Source organism: Acinonyx jubatus, chromosome C1 (assembly GCF_027475565.1).
Source record: "Acinonyx jubatus isolate Ajub_Pintada_27869175 chromosome C1, VMU_Ajub_asm_v1.0, whole genome shotgun sequence".
NCBI classification, from domain to species: Eukaryota; Metazoa; Chordata; class Mammalia; order Carnivora; family Felidae; genus Acinonyx; species Acinonyx jubatus.
The window spans coordinates 11737660-11751761 of record NC_069381.1 but is presented as its reverse complement, the minus strand read 5'-3'; the positions used below and the strand labels follow the sequence as shown (position 1 = coordinate 11751761).

At 42.8% G+C, this 14102-nt stretch overlaps 1 protein-coding gene across 2 annotated transcripts in view; it reads left to right on the top strand.

Annotated features, from left to right (window-relative positions):
• Positions 1 to 14102, top strand: part of FBXO42 (F-box protein 42) — a 92323-nt gene that overhangs the window by 53634 nt on the left and 24587 nt on the right. Inside the window, exon 4 of one of the 2 annotated variants that reach the window (XM_027060308.2) lies at positions 5873 to 6007. In XM_027060308.2, the coding sequence (XP_026916109.1) occupies positions 5873 to 6007 (135 nt within the window). The other variant, XM_027060309.2, reaches the window with a different exon arrangement.

Genomic DNA, 14102 nt, shown 5'->3' with positions numbered 1-14102 from the left:
CAATCCCATGACCCTGGGATCATGACCTGAGCTGAAGTCAAGATGTGGATGCAACTGACTAAGCCACCCAGATACCCCTCAATTGTATTTCTTATTCCTGATTCACATTGAGCTGGAGATCTGCATTTCCAATTCTTTGCTCATATTGCCACAGAGATACACAGATGCTTCATATCTAGTCAGCTAAAAGTGGAATTCAGTAGTTCCTCCCAAGTTTTCCCCTCTCCATAATTTAGTTAATGGCATTATCATTCTCACAGTTACACAAGTGTGAATTCTCGGATTTATCCTCAATTCCTCTTCTTCCTTCAGTAACAAAAGTCCAATCTTGTTGATTCTGTTCATCTCTGCAATCTCTCTCATATCTTTCCTTATTTTTCCCATTACTCACATTTATGAATGTGAGTAATGATTACATTACTCATTAGAATGATTACATTCTATCGTTCCTAAATCTTTTCTAAATGATTGCATAAATAAGTTCAGGTTCTCCATCTGAACCTGAACGAGACACTGTTGGCAACCATCTCTAAAGCTGGGGACAGTGCCACCTCCTAGGGCATTTGGAAATGTGTAAGGTCATTGTTCATTTGCTTGACTGGGTAGCACTGTATGCATTTAGTAGGCAGGAATGCTCGGTGTCCTGCAGTGAATGGGCTGCTATTCCACAAAGAGAATGGACCTGCCTAAAATAACAGGAGTCCCTGTTGGGAAACACTGTAAGTGAAGCATCAGACCAGTCTCGTCACTCCTCTGCTAAAAAACCTCAGTCTTTCCAGGCTGATGGAGGGGTTTCCACTCCCCTTGGCTTTCGAGGCCCCAGCTTACTCTTTCAGCCTGAATCTCTCCCACATCTTCACACAGCCAGGCTCCACCCACACGAGACTCTTTGTTAGGTCTTACACTTCCCTACTTGATGGCCTTGCTTGGATGCCTGATTTCCTTCTCCCTTCCCCTCCAGTTCCCCTTTTCGTCCCTGGACTTGTTTGCCCATTGTTAATGGACTAAAGTGTTCTATCCTCTAAAACCCATCTCAGAGATAAAGCCAAAAGCCACCTCTTCACAAGCTCCTGTCAGATTCCCTGCAATGGAGATTAAGATCTTTTTTTCCTCTGCCTATACACCCCTAAAACACTCCTCTTGCCTTTTCTTTTACTGTTTATTACCATCTGTCTGTCGCCATAATTGTCTGTGTTGGAGAGGCTGCATATGAAAGAAGAATTTTAAACTTGGGAAGTAAGTTCCTTGGCTCTTCTTTTTTTTTTTGAAGATTTTTTTTAATGTTCATTTTATTTTTGAGAGAGAGAGCAACTGCAAGCGGGGGAGGGGCAGAGAGAGGGAGACACAGAGTCCAAAGCAGGCTCCAGGCTCTGAGCTGTCAGCACAGAGCCCAACGAGGGACTCAAAGCCACGAACCGTGAGATCATGACCTGAGCTGACGTCAGACGCTCAACCAACTGAGCCATCCAGACGCCCCCAAAAATATGTTTTTAACTGCAAAATGATAGAGTGGTGAAGAGATCTCTTCCTCAAATGGTTGTCTGCTTGAGGACAAGCAGGTTCCAGGTGTTAGACATCCATGCACCTTTCACAACACTTGGTCCATAGTTGAAATCATTGAATTCTGTGAAATTAAGTGTAACAAAGATGTAGCAGTACAGCTTCTTTCCTGTTTAAAAGTCTGGGACAAAGAGGGGAAGGAAAATGAAGCCAGTTTTCCTAACTCTTTGGTGAGTGTGCGCGTGACCGATCATGCGAACCTTGACTAACAGAGAATGTCCTTTTCAGATTAATATAGGGATCTGTTGAGTCTCCAGCATCGTGCTTTTTGTATTTCAGTGAAGGCTGCAAATAGGGTCAGGTCATGTCACACCCATGCTAGCTGTGCTCCTGTAGTAGCTAAGCAGGCCCAAACGGGATAACCAGCCTTGCTTGTTCCATAGTTATGTAATTACAGGCCTTATCAAATATGTCCTGGCTTGTAGACGTGAGACACATGACAGCATGGTCTCTCTGAGCATGGGATACATGCCTCAGGACCTTTCCCTGGAAACAAGTGTGAAACAAAAGAGAATTTAACATCTGAATGCAAAAGTTAGAGTTAAGTAAACATTTCTCAAGTGACTCTCTGAAACAACTGGAAGACCTTGCACTAGAGAGGAGTATACTACAGTACAGAAGTGTTTAGGATGCCAAAGAACTACTGGTTTGCTGTGTGTTGATATGAATATTTGACTTGTCTTCGAGTAGGGATTATCAGATATTAACTGGAAATGTATGTTTTGCAATAGTTGTTCATGGAGCAGTCAAGCCATTTCAGAAAATTTGAAGAAATGTAGCAATTAGAATAAGCATTCTTTTTATTTTTTAAGTTTATTTATTTATTTTGAGAGAGACCGCGCAAGTGGGTGCGGGGGACAGAGCGAGACTGGGAGACAGAGAATCCCAAGCGGGCTCCGCACTGCCAGCACAGAGCCCAGTGTGGGGCTTGAACCCACAAAACCGTGAGATCGTGACCTGAGCCAAAACCAAGAGTCGGAGGCTTAACCAACTGAGCCACCCAGGAGCCCCTAGAATAAACATTCTTAATGTTACTAAGAGTATTCATACTGTACTATGAACTGTAACTTTCGTATTGCACATTCCACTGGTCTAGATGTTTTGAAAAGAAAACTATGTGGGTGGAGAACGTTGGTAAAAGGGAAATGACTACTTGAGCACTGGTATTTGCTTAAATTCTTAATTTTTTCTAAAAGGCCCATTGAACTTGTTGAGTCTCCCCACACCCACCCAGACCAACATGTAGATGTCTTAAATAAAAATAGACAATAAACAAAAGCTTAGTAGGATGCTTAAAATATTTGAGGGTATTATTGATGGCTGTTTTCTTATTCCATTATATTGGAGTTCTAAACATAGCTGCCCAAACTGACTCTCTTCCTCTCTAAGCTTCATTGCTGATTAACTGATAGACATTGAGAATACGGTGTGTGAAACTTGTCATTTTAGTCCTGCTAGCTTTGCACAGTTTGGCCTATGCCTTCCTCTTCCAGAAACCTTTGTTTGTTCCAAGAGAAGCAGGAGAATGCCGATTGCCTTATTTTAGTATAGGATTAAAATACATGTGGCAAGGACCTCATGGGGCCTGGCTGTTGGCTGGGTTTTCAATCCAAATAGAGAAGAAGAATGTTTGCTACCTCTTTGAAAAATAAAGGCACTGTGCTCTTTTGCTGTATGAAGGAAGCAGCTGCCAAGAGTTGATGTTTGAAGAACGGGGAGCCATAAATGAGCCCTTGACTCTTAGTTATGCAATCACAGATTTGTCTTATTAAAGATTGTTATAATGGACACACATTAAGGCTTTAGAGGCCATAGGACATTGCTAACTTATTTTCCGTTAAGTGTGGGTTATCAAGAAGAAAAGAATGTTCTTTTATGCCTGGTACCAGTTGGTTCCGTTCAAAATTTCAGTCAATTTGTTGGAGTAGCTAATTCAAGAAAGATATGAGAAGACCAAGATATCTGAAGCTCAGCTCCTTTAGTGGAGATTGAAATGTGACTCTAGCAATTATCCTTCTTGTTTGTCTAATATCAGCTAAACTTGATCCTTCATTATTTACAGTTCTTTTTAAAAAATGTTTATTCATTTATTTTTGAGAGAGAGACTGTGCACACACATGTGTGCAAGCAGGGGAGGGTCAGAGAGAGAAGGAGAGAGAGAGAATCCCAAGCAGGTTCCCTGCTGTCAGTGAAGAGCCTGACTCAGGGCGCAAATTCACAACCGTGAGATCACGACCTGAGCCAAAATCAAGAGTCGGATGCTTAACTGACTGAGCCACCCAGGTGCCCCTTGTTATTTGCAGTTCTTAACCAATCTGAAATATGAGCATTGGAGTTTCATAGGATTTTATTTCTTAATAGATTTTCTTGTTAGGATGTGGATTTTTTTTTTGAGGGGGGGAGGGGCAGAGGGAGAGGAAGAGAGAGAGAGAGAGGGAGGGAGGGAGGGAGGGAGGGAGAGAGAGAATCCCAAGCAGGCTCCACACCCAGCCGGGAGCCTGACGCAGGGCTCCTCTCATGAACCGAACTGGGAGATCATAACCTGACCCAAAATCAAGAGTCAGATGCTTAACCTACTGAGCCACGCAGGTGCCCCTGTGATGTGGATTTTAAAACATACAGATAAGAAGTTATTTGCAAAGGCAAAGAAAGTTAGTGGAAAGTGTAAGATCATTTAAATCTTCATATACTGTAGTGTGTCTGTTAATTTGAAAAGTCTGCAGCTCCATTGTTGCACAATGTCAGAGGTCAAGACGATTTGGATCTGTGCCTTCCACTGGCTGAGATCACTGGGTGTAAGTGACTAAATACACTACTGTGGTACCTCTTAACTCCTGAAGTTTTCTGACTTGGCCTTTCTAGTGCAGAGGTTCCTGAAAGGGCCTACGGGGTGGGCTGATTTAAGAAAAAAAAGGAGGGTTATTCCCAGAGCTAGTACGTATCACAGAGATAATTATAGCAGTAGCATTTCTCTTTTTCTGAATTTGACTAAGTGGTGCCAGAGTTCAGAAGAGATCTTAAAAACAGAGGCGTGCTAAACTGCACTAGACCTACAAATAAGCTGACTGGTCACTGAAACCATGCACTAGTGGATTGAATCTCTGAGTTTCTTTTCACTTTCCTCTTACGTAAGGGGAACATTGAGAATTCTTTTTTTTCCCACCAGTATGCATGAAATGAATGGAAAGGAAAGTTTTGCTTGGCCCCCTTCCTGAGATCCAAGATGGTAAATGCAAGTCTGTAAGGAGTGGGGTCATCGTTTCCAAAGAATAGAGACTAAGTGAACTTTTTAGGGCAAAACAAGGTGGCAGTGCCTCTCCTCTAGACTTTGGCTGTGGTCCTTCTGGTTTTGGAGGTACAGCCCAGCCCCTCTCACAGTCCTTACCCCTTTTCTTTGGAATGGTGTCTGTCGGTGAGGAGTGTATAATCATCTGATTGAAAAGGCTCTTCTCAGAGACCTGGATGCTTTTTAAATGTTACTTCACTGGTTTTCTGTGTAGCACCAAACAGCCTGTCTTGGTGGCTTTCTGATGCACCTTGGTGGCTTTCGGCTTAACGACCTCCATGCTGTTCTCTCCGTAGCTTGGGGACCATCCTACTTCTGAGATCCCCGAGATACATTGATCTTCATGTGTGGTTACTTCATGGCATCGATTAAAATGGTTTTCTGTCATTCTCTTCATGTAAAGATGTGTTTATTAGTTTGTGCTTCAGGTTTCATTTGAAAACAAAAGCAATAATAGGAGGGCTGGAGGAGAGAAACAGGAGGACAGAGTGCATCCATTGGCACTGGCTCTCTCTGCCTAGACCTAGAGGGTGAGGATGCAGATTTAGGTTAATTGTGCAGCTGTCCTGAAATTTTACCCATTGAGCACCCATAATCTGAATTCCTGTGTGTTCTTGCTGGAATTATACGGTCTTATTTAATGGTGACATTGTCAATTTGCTCAGTGTTCTCAGAAATGATATTTCTATAGCTTTCCTCTGAGCTTTCTTTTACTTTATTTTTTTAAGTTTATTTATTTTTCATAATCTCCACACCCCACACTGAGCCCAGACTCACGACCCCCAGATCAAGAGTCACATGCTCTTCCAACTGTCAGCCAGGCGCCCCTTGCTGGACCTTATTTTAAAGAAGAATGTGATATTAACCAATCTGAAGACAAGAGGCTGGTTATAGAAAGTTGGTACGTGGCCACAGAGTCGCCGAATGGCTGAAATTATTGATCTTTGAAAGATAAGTGTTACAGTTAAGGTGTCAGAGGGGCTTCAGTATTGAACATCAGTTATGCTTTTATTGTTTTCTTTCTAGGTGCATGCTATTATGATGCTAATCAATCTATGTACGTGTTTGGAGGCTGTACCCAGAGCAGCTGCAATGCTGCTTTTAATGACCTCTGGAGACTTGACCTAAATAGCAAAGAGTGGATCCGACCTTTGGCTTCAGGTAAGAGCCAAAGTGCTGATGTTTGCCTTCTTACCAGGTAACTCCCTTTGCATGGACATTCTATCTGATCTGTGTTGGTGTTGGTCTCTGGTACTAGGGTCCCAGGTCAAATCTGTGTAAATGCTAAAAGTAATGTGTTTGTATAAGGTCTTTGAATTAAAAAAAATTATACTTTATTACTAGTATTGGTGCCCTGCCAGAATTGTACTACTGTGTGAATTCATTTGTGTGGTTTTCTCAAGTCCTCGCACTGGTGTGATGTGCCTATTGGTATGAAGTTGAAGTAAGCAGAAACACAGCATCGTGAGAACGGTAGTTCACTGACAGAAGCTGTTGTTCCAGGGCTGAGATCTCTGAATATCTTTTGTTGTTGCCGGCTCAGACATTTGGGGAGTGTATGGAACATGCCTCTGCTGGTTACTCTTAACGACTCAGGAACGTGGGAAGATTCTCCAGTAGATACATTCCTGCATAGTCCCACTATGCCGAAATTCTGGCAGAAAGAAACTAGATTATTTTCTTTTAAAAAAATTTTTGTTTTAAATATTTATTCATTTTTGAGAGACAGAGCACGAGTGGGGGAGGGGCAGAGAGAGAGGGAGACACAGAATCCAAAGCAGGCTCCAGGCTCCGAGCTGTCAGCACAGAGCCCGACGCGGGGCTTGAACTCATGAACCATCAGATCATGACGAGCCGAAGTCAGACACTTAACCAAAGGAGCCACCCAGGAGCCTGATTATTTTCTCCTTTTTGATTTAACCTTTCGGGGATTTGTTTTTGCACTCTTGAGGCAGGACAGTTTGAAAAGGCACAGCCGTAAGACCGAAGGGGCTGGTGTGCTGGAGAAATAAGAGTCCTCTGAGCATAGAGTACTCTATTAGATTTGTTGACAAGCTTTTCCCAGACATTCATGTGGCTTTTCAAGATTGGAATTCACTCTAGGACTAAGGAGACTCAGGTTTTCTTGGGCAGATTCCTTACTCATTTAGGTCTTGATTTACTAGTTTGATAACTACATGGGAAGTGACTTGGTATAGTAGAAAGAGCCTAGGCTAAGAGTGAAGAGACCTGAGTTTCATCTCCTGCCATAATAGCCAAGTCTGCATTGTCAGTGAACAGATGACTGCATCTCTCTGGGACAAATACGGAGAGTAGTAATCGATGAGATGATTCTGTTTTCAAATGGCTAGTTTATGCTTTTCTTTTTTTCTGGAATGACTGCTATGATTGTCTAAGCCAGGGGCTTAAAACCTTTTTAAGAGAAGAAACTATAATTTGCTTCCCCAAAGCTGTAAGCTCCTGTTCCCCTGCAATAGAGAAATCTAGGAAGCAGAAGCCTACTGACAACAGGTACTCACAGGTGGGGCTGGGTTTTGTACAGATGAAATTCTTTATTAAAATCATTAGAAAGAAGACCAAGTGTTAATCTTAAAAATTTTGGAAGTTACTGCTATTTTAGGGCCCTTAGAATTGTGTGCTTTGGAGAGTTTCCTTTTCTAGCCCCCTGTCCCCACTTGCACTTAGAGCAATACTGATTAATATTTGGAATCACAGATCTAAAATGTCCAAGATTTCTTCAGCTTCAGCATCCTGTTGCCACTGTACTTGGTGTCCAGGTCCCGTTCCAGAGCAGTTTTGGCTATTCCAGTTACAAAACGCCAATACTGCCCCTTCTCTATTGTGTAACCAAGCTCTTTGCTTCTGATACTTTGGCCTGGGGGTTGATCTTCCTTCTAGAAGTGGAGCCCTGGACTGTGGGACCTTCATAGCATACTGCTACCTACTGGCTTATTTCCCTAATTTCCCTCTGTAAGGTAGACGTGGGACTTTTTTTTGTTTTTAAACCACTAAGACTCTGTTTTGAGATCCTCAAGGTAGAAGTATCAGAGAAATAACTGACTTTAAAAATACAATGGTAGACTGTTTCCTTTTGTAAAACATAGAAGCTCCTGAAGGTTCAATTTTCTAACAAAGTGTCTCAAAGAATCTGCTTGCCACTTCACTGTAATCTACAATTAGAGCCTGGTTTTCAAGGGGGGAAGACAGTTTTTTGAAATGTCTCCTTTTTTAAACAAACAAGCACTAGTTTTTAATAAAGAAGCCTGTGAGATTCTCCTTCGGGCAGAAATCCCATGGGAAGATTGCCTGAGGACATGCTTCTGTGTGCTGTCATGAGTCCCAGCCAAAATGACTTCCTCACTGAAACATCAGTGAGTCTTTCTGAACAGCACCCCGTTGTTGATACGCCTTGGTGTGCCTGACTCACCCGTTCTGGCGCACGGAGATGGGCAGGTTGGAAAGTGACTGAGGGGAGGGTGTCAGCTGTGGAGTCCCCTCACTTATATTTGTAAGCAGAGGGTATTTAAAGCCGTAACCTCAACAGGGTTCAGTCTTTGAAAGCGTAGCCGTGTGGAGAGGAGTAGCAGACAAGCAGTGGGGCAGTTTCATTTGGAGTGGAGAGTCTTTCTGGAGGGTGCTTCTGCATCAGGTGTCTTTTTCCTTGTTTATCGGCTGCCCCTAGGCATGAGACAGGAGCCCTGCCACGTGGGGTGGTGTCCTAGCCAGCTCAGGCTGCCGCAGCAAAATACCGCAGACTAGGGGCTTCAGCAACAGAACTTGATTTCTCACAGTTCTGAAGGCTAGGAGACTGAGATCAGGGTGCCGGTGAGGGTTGTCTTCTGGTCTTGGAGACAGCTGCCCTCTTGCTCTCTCCTCATCTGGCAGAGACAGAGTTCTGGTGTCTCGTCCTCTTCTTATAAGAGCACCAGTCCCTTTATAAAAGGCCTCAACTTTGTGACTTCATCTAAATCTCATTAATCTCCCAAAGGTCCTATTCCCAAAGGCCCTCACATTGGGGTTGGGGCTTCAACATATGAATTTTGAGAGGACACAGTTCAGTCCATAACCATGGGAATTAATGCGGCTTGCCTCTGAATCCCGGTTGTTAGTTCCTTTTGCAGTGATAGAAGCACTCCATCTAGAGGGAGTGTGGTGGTGACAAGTGTTAGAATGAGAACTCTTCCAGCTGAGCCAGACCTACCTATAGCTAGTACTTCTCAGATGTTTCCAGTGAGGTGCCCCCTGCTTCCTTTTACAGCTGTCTTGTAGCCCCTCCCCTCATGAAGTGTATATCGTATCCTGTAATGGGGGAGAAACAAAAACAAGCAAGCAAATTATTACAAAGTATGGAGAAAACAAGGAATGAGCCAGAATAAGAGGGGGAGAGCTACTTTAAACAGAAGGCAACTTTTTTTTTTTTTTGCTGAGATTTGAAGGATGAAGAGTGGAAAGGGCGAGGCCAGCATATGCAGAGGCCCTGGGGCAGCAAAGAATAGCACACGTAAGAGGACCCGAAAGTGGACCTTGGTGGACAGACATAGTATGCTGAGCAAGGAGCAGAGTGGCCCAGGTGGAGCTGAGATGTAAACAGGAGCTGACTCGTTCACGCTCCAGCATCTGAGAGATTTTGAGATTTTAAGCAGAGGAATATGATCCAATTTACATTTTAAAGAACACTTTTGCTGCTACTCAGGAAGTGGATTGAAGAAGGCAAGAAGACAAAGCCGAGAGAAGAGCTAGGCCCTCACATGGTATGGGTGAGGGGATGTAATGACTCGGACTAGAGTCCTAGGAGGAGAGGTAAAGGGAAACGGAAGAATTTGAGCTGAAATTCTGATAAAATCAGCAGGACTTCTTGATGGATTGGCTGTGGGAGGGTCAGAGGGCCGGTCAAGGCTGACTTATGCTTCAGTTTGACAGCTGGGTAGATAGAGGGCCCGTTCCCTAAAATGGACAATAAATATTTGGAAGAAGTTTAATTTTTTTATTTCTTTACACATTTCAGTGGTGGTATCATGTAATTAGTTGTTATGAGAGTTTGATGTTTAAAGTAGAGTGCTTGACATCCCGTAAACGACAGCACAGTCCTTCCTTTTGTTCCGTTAATTCTACTCTCATCCTTCATTTGTTCTTGCAGCAAATACTTATGGATTTCCTACTCTGTGCCTGGCATTGTTTTAGATGCTGGGGACACATGAGTGAATAAAACAGACACAAATCCCGCTCTTGATGGAGATCAAATCCAAATGAGGGAAGACATATTTAAAATGCCAAATAACATAATATAGAATGTTAGAAGATGGTTACTGCTACTGAAGCAAAATTATAGCATGGTAAGGAGGGTCAGGTGGGAGTTATAACTAGGTCCATAAGGGTAGACCTCATGGAGAAGGTAGCATTAGAACAAAGACTTGATTGGGTACAGAAGTGAACCAAGGGATAGCTAAGTAAAAGAACATTCCAAACTGAGAATAACCAGTGCAAAGGTCTGGAGGTGGGAGTGTGCTTGGGACAGTCAAGGGGTAATGAGGAATGAGAGTGAACAAAGGAGAATGTTCTAGGAAAGGGGGTTGGACAAATAATGGACGGAAATGTGTCATACACATAAGACTTTCAGGCTGTCGTGGGGACTTTTTCACATTTTTTGAGTGCAATGACTGGCCATTTAGGTTTCTGAGAAGAGTGTATAAGAAGACAAGTGTAAGAGTGAGGAGACCAGCTAAGAAGTGGTAGCAATAATCTAGACAAGAAATGGTGACTTGGGTTAGGGTGTTAGCAGAAAGTTAACAACTGGATGGATTGAATGGGGCCAGTGGGATTTGCCCATGATGTGGATGTGGAGTGTGATAAGAGAGAAGAGTCAAGGGCAGTCCTAAGGATTTTTAGCCTGGGCATTTGAAGGAATAGTGTTGCCATTAACTGAGATGGGTAAGAAAGGCTGTGGGTGGTCAAGGTCGGCAAAGTTCAGGAGAGATGAGAAATTCAGTTTGAAACACATTACATTTGAAACACACATTGGGACATCCAGGTGGAGTTGTGTCTGGAGTTCCAGAGAGACCTGCACGCCTGAGACAGTTGTCTAGACAGCCATATGGGAGTGATTAGCATCATGGATTCCCTGGGTGAGATGACCAGGGAAGTGAGTGAAGATAGAAGAAGGTAAGTCTGGGACATAGCTTTGTTTGGGGATCAGGGAGAGAGGGAGAAACAGCAAAAAAACTAGAAGAGGCATATCTGTGGAGGTGGGTGGGGGAAGACAGGAGAATGAGGCATCTTAGAAGCCACCAGACTTGAAAGTGTTTCTGGGAGGGGAGGAAATAATCAGCCAGGTCCTACTCAAGGAAGAGGTCAAGTCATTTGAGGACTTAGAATTGTCCTTAGGTTGAGTGAAGAGTATTTTATTTTCAATGAGTGATAAGGACGAAAGTGTATTTGGAATGGTTTCAAGACAGTGGGAAGAGAGGAGTTGAAGACAGGAAGTATAAACAGTGCATTGCCGTTTTTGAAGAGTTTTGCTGTAAAAGAGAGCAGAGGAACCAAGCACTGAGTGGAGGGGAATGTAGATTTGAGAGGTTTGTTTTTTTAAGATGGCAGATTTTATAGCATATTCATGCTGCTGGGAATGATCTAGAGGGAAGACTTGATGTGGATAGAGAGGAAGGATTGTTAGAGCTTGTCCTCGAGGGGTAAGAAAGGGAGAGGGCTGGCCACGGACGAGAGCACTGACCATTTATCCCAAGGAGCAGGAAGGAGTATGTGATTACAGACGCTGGCGGATGGGTAGACGTGGGAACCGGTAGAAGTTCTGATTGCTTTATCGCTTAGATAAAATAACCGAGGGGGAGCAGAACAGGCCATTGAACATCCTGGCGGTGATTATGAATGTACGATTGTCTACATTGTAGTCTTTGCCAGGTGTTCTAGGAAGTTGAATCTTCCGCCTTCTGGAGTTGTGCTAGGGGAACACCTTAATTCTTAATCAGCCTGTGCTGATTCCCCAGCAAACGCACAGCTCTTGGGACAGGTCCTTCAAAAGACTAATTTTTAAACACTGTTTCTAAAATACCCTCTAGTCAGACGGAAGCTAATCGTGGCATCTGTTTAATGTATAATAACATTATAAGTCACGGCCTTTTTTGGTTACTTTAAATCAAAGTAGAGATGTTCAAGTACACATTTTTGCACTTAAAATTGGAGTGTTCTGGTTTTCAGAACTTCAGGATTAGCCCACACCCATTTACAAAAGGGGAACAAATTTCAGTTTTAGAATTTTCCACAGGTAGGAGAGTTGATAAATGTTAGATAAGGATTTAAGACTCAACTTGTCTTCTCTGTTAACGAGTCCTAGAGCACAGTTGATTTTCCCACTACATTCTCCCTGTAGAATCTTATTGTCCAATACATTTTTTTGCTTTTCAGTTTCTACCCTATCAATCACACATGAAATTCCAAGTGATGGCTTATGGCTCAGACCCTTTGTTTTAGAAAACACTCAGGGACAGAGATACACAACCAGGCTACCCTTGCCACTCCAGAGCCACTTGCCTCTGAACTTAATCCTTGATCACTTCTGTATTCGTTGGGCCTCGGTTTCTTCTCTGTGAAAGAGGCAGAGACAAGATCACTGTTCCTAAAAGTCACAGGTTGACAAAAGTCACTTTTGTCCAAGTAACCTGGGAAGAAGCTTACTAAAAAAAATAGATTCCTCTGCCTCATACCAGCCTCACCTAATCTCAGGAGGTTGGGAATAGAGTGGTGGATCTCCATTTTTAAAAAAGAGAAAATATCCCTAGCTAAATTTGGAAATCCTGGATCCCTCCAGAATCTTTTGGCTTTTCTTACTGCACAATCTGTGACTTCACTTTGTTATCGTGGTCTGTTAGGTGAGTGTGTAATGCTCAAAGCTAGACTCCTAAACTGTTGTTAAGGAAGAAGGATGACTGCTCGGTGTTCTCTTAACTGCTTCTTTGTAGAAACAGCTACCTTTTACTCTGCTTAGTCAGGAGTGGCCTGCTGTCTGAGGAAATGTGTATGGCTGACACCCTTGAAAGCGTTTTAGGGGTGGGGTGTTGGTTGTCTCAGATTCTTCAAACAAACTATCTAACCTTCAAACCAACCCAGTTAGGTTGGCACTGCTATTATCCCCATTTTACAGATGAGGAAACTGAAGCTCAGAAAATCACCTAGTAATTTACCTAAGATCACACAGCCAATAAATGATGGAGCAGTGATTGAAACCCAAGATTTTGTCTCTAAAGTCTGTGTTCTTTCTCCTCTGCCATGCTGTGAGTAGTTTTATTTTTCTATAATTTCTTTCACGTTTTAAAAAACTTTTTAAATAGACTTATTTTAGAATAGAACAGAGTTCCCATATGCCCCACACCTAGTTTTCCCTATTGTTAACAGCTTGCATTAGTGTAGTACATTTATGACAATTAATGATCCAGTACTGATACATTATTATTAACTAAAGTCTGTACTTTATTCTTTTTTTTGAGAGAGAGAGAGAGAGAGAGAGAGAGAGAGAGAGACAGAGTATGAGCAGGGGAGGGGCAGAGAGAAAGGGAGGCAGAATTTGAAGCAGGCTCCAGGCTCTGAGCTGTCAGCACAGAGCCTGACGCGGGGCTTGAACCCACGGACTGTGAGATCATGATCTGAGCTGAAGTCAGACGCCCAACCAACTGAGCCACCCAGGCTCCCCAGTTCTTTTTCTTTTGTTTGTTTAATACATTTTTTCTGTTCCAAGATCCCATCCAAGATACATTACATTTAGTCTTTGTGTCTCCTTAGATTCCTCTTGGCTGTGATAGTTTCTCAGACTTCCCTAGTTTGATGATCTTGACAGTTTTGAGAAGTACTGTCAGGTATTTTGTGGACTGTCCTTCGTTTTGAGTTTGTCTGATGTTTCTCTTATGGTTAGATTAGAGTTACAGGTTTTGGGGAGGAACACCACAGTGGTAAAATGTCCTTATCACATCCTGTTGAGGGTACATACTATGAACATGATTTTTTTACCATTGATCTTAACCTTGATCACCTGGCTGAGATAGTGTTTATTAGATCTCTCTACTATAAAAAAAAAATTTTTTTTTTTGCCCTTCCTTGAAAATTCTTTTTCCTAGTTTGCTTTTCTTTCTTTTCCTTTGATTCCCTTTATTTGTAGTTGCCCGTGGTCCTTGATATTCTATTGAATTTGGGGAAAAACTAAGCACTCTGGCCGTTATGTCTGTCATCAGAGTCAGAAAAGGATAATGAG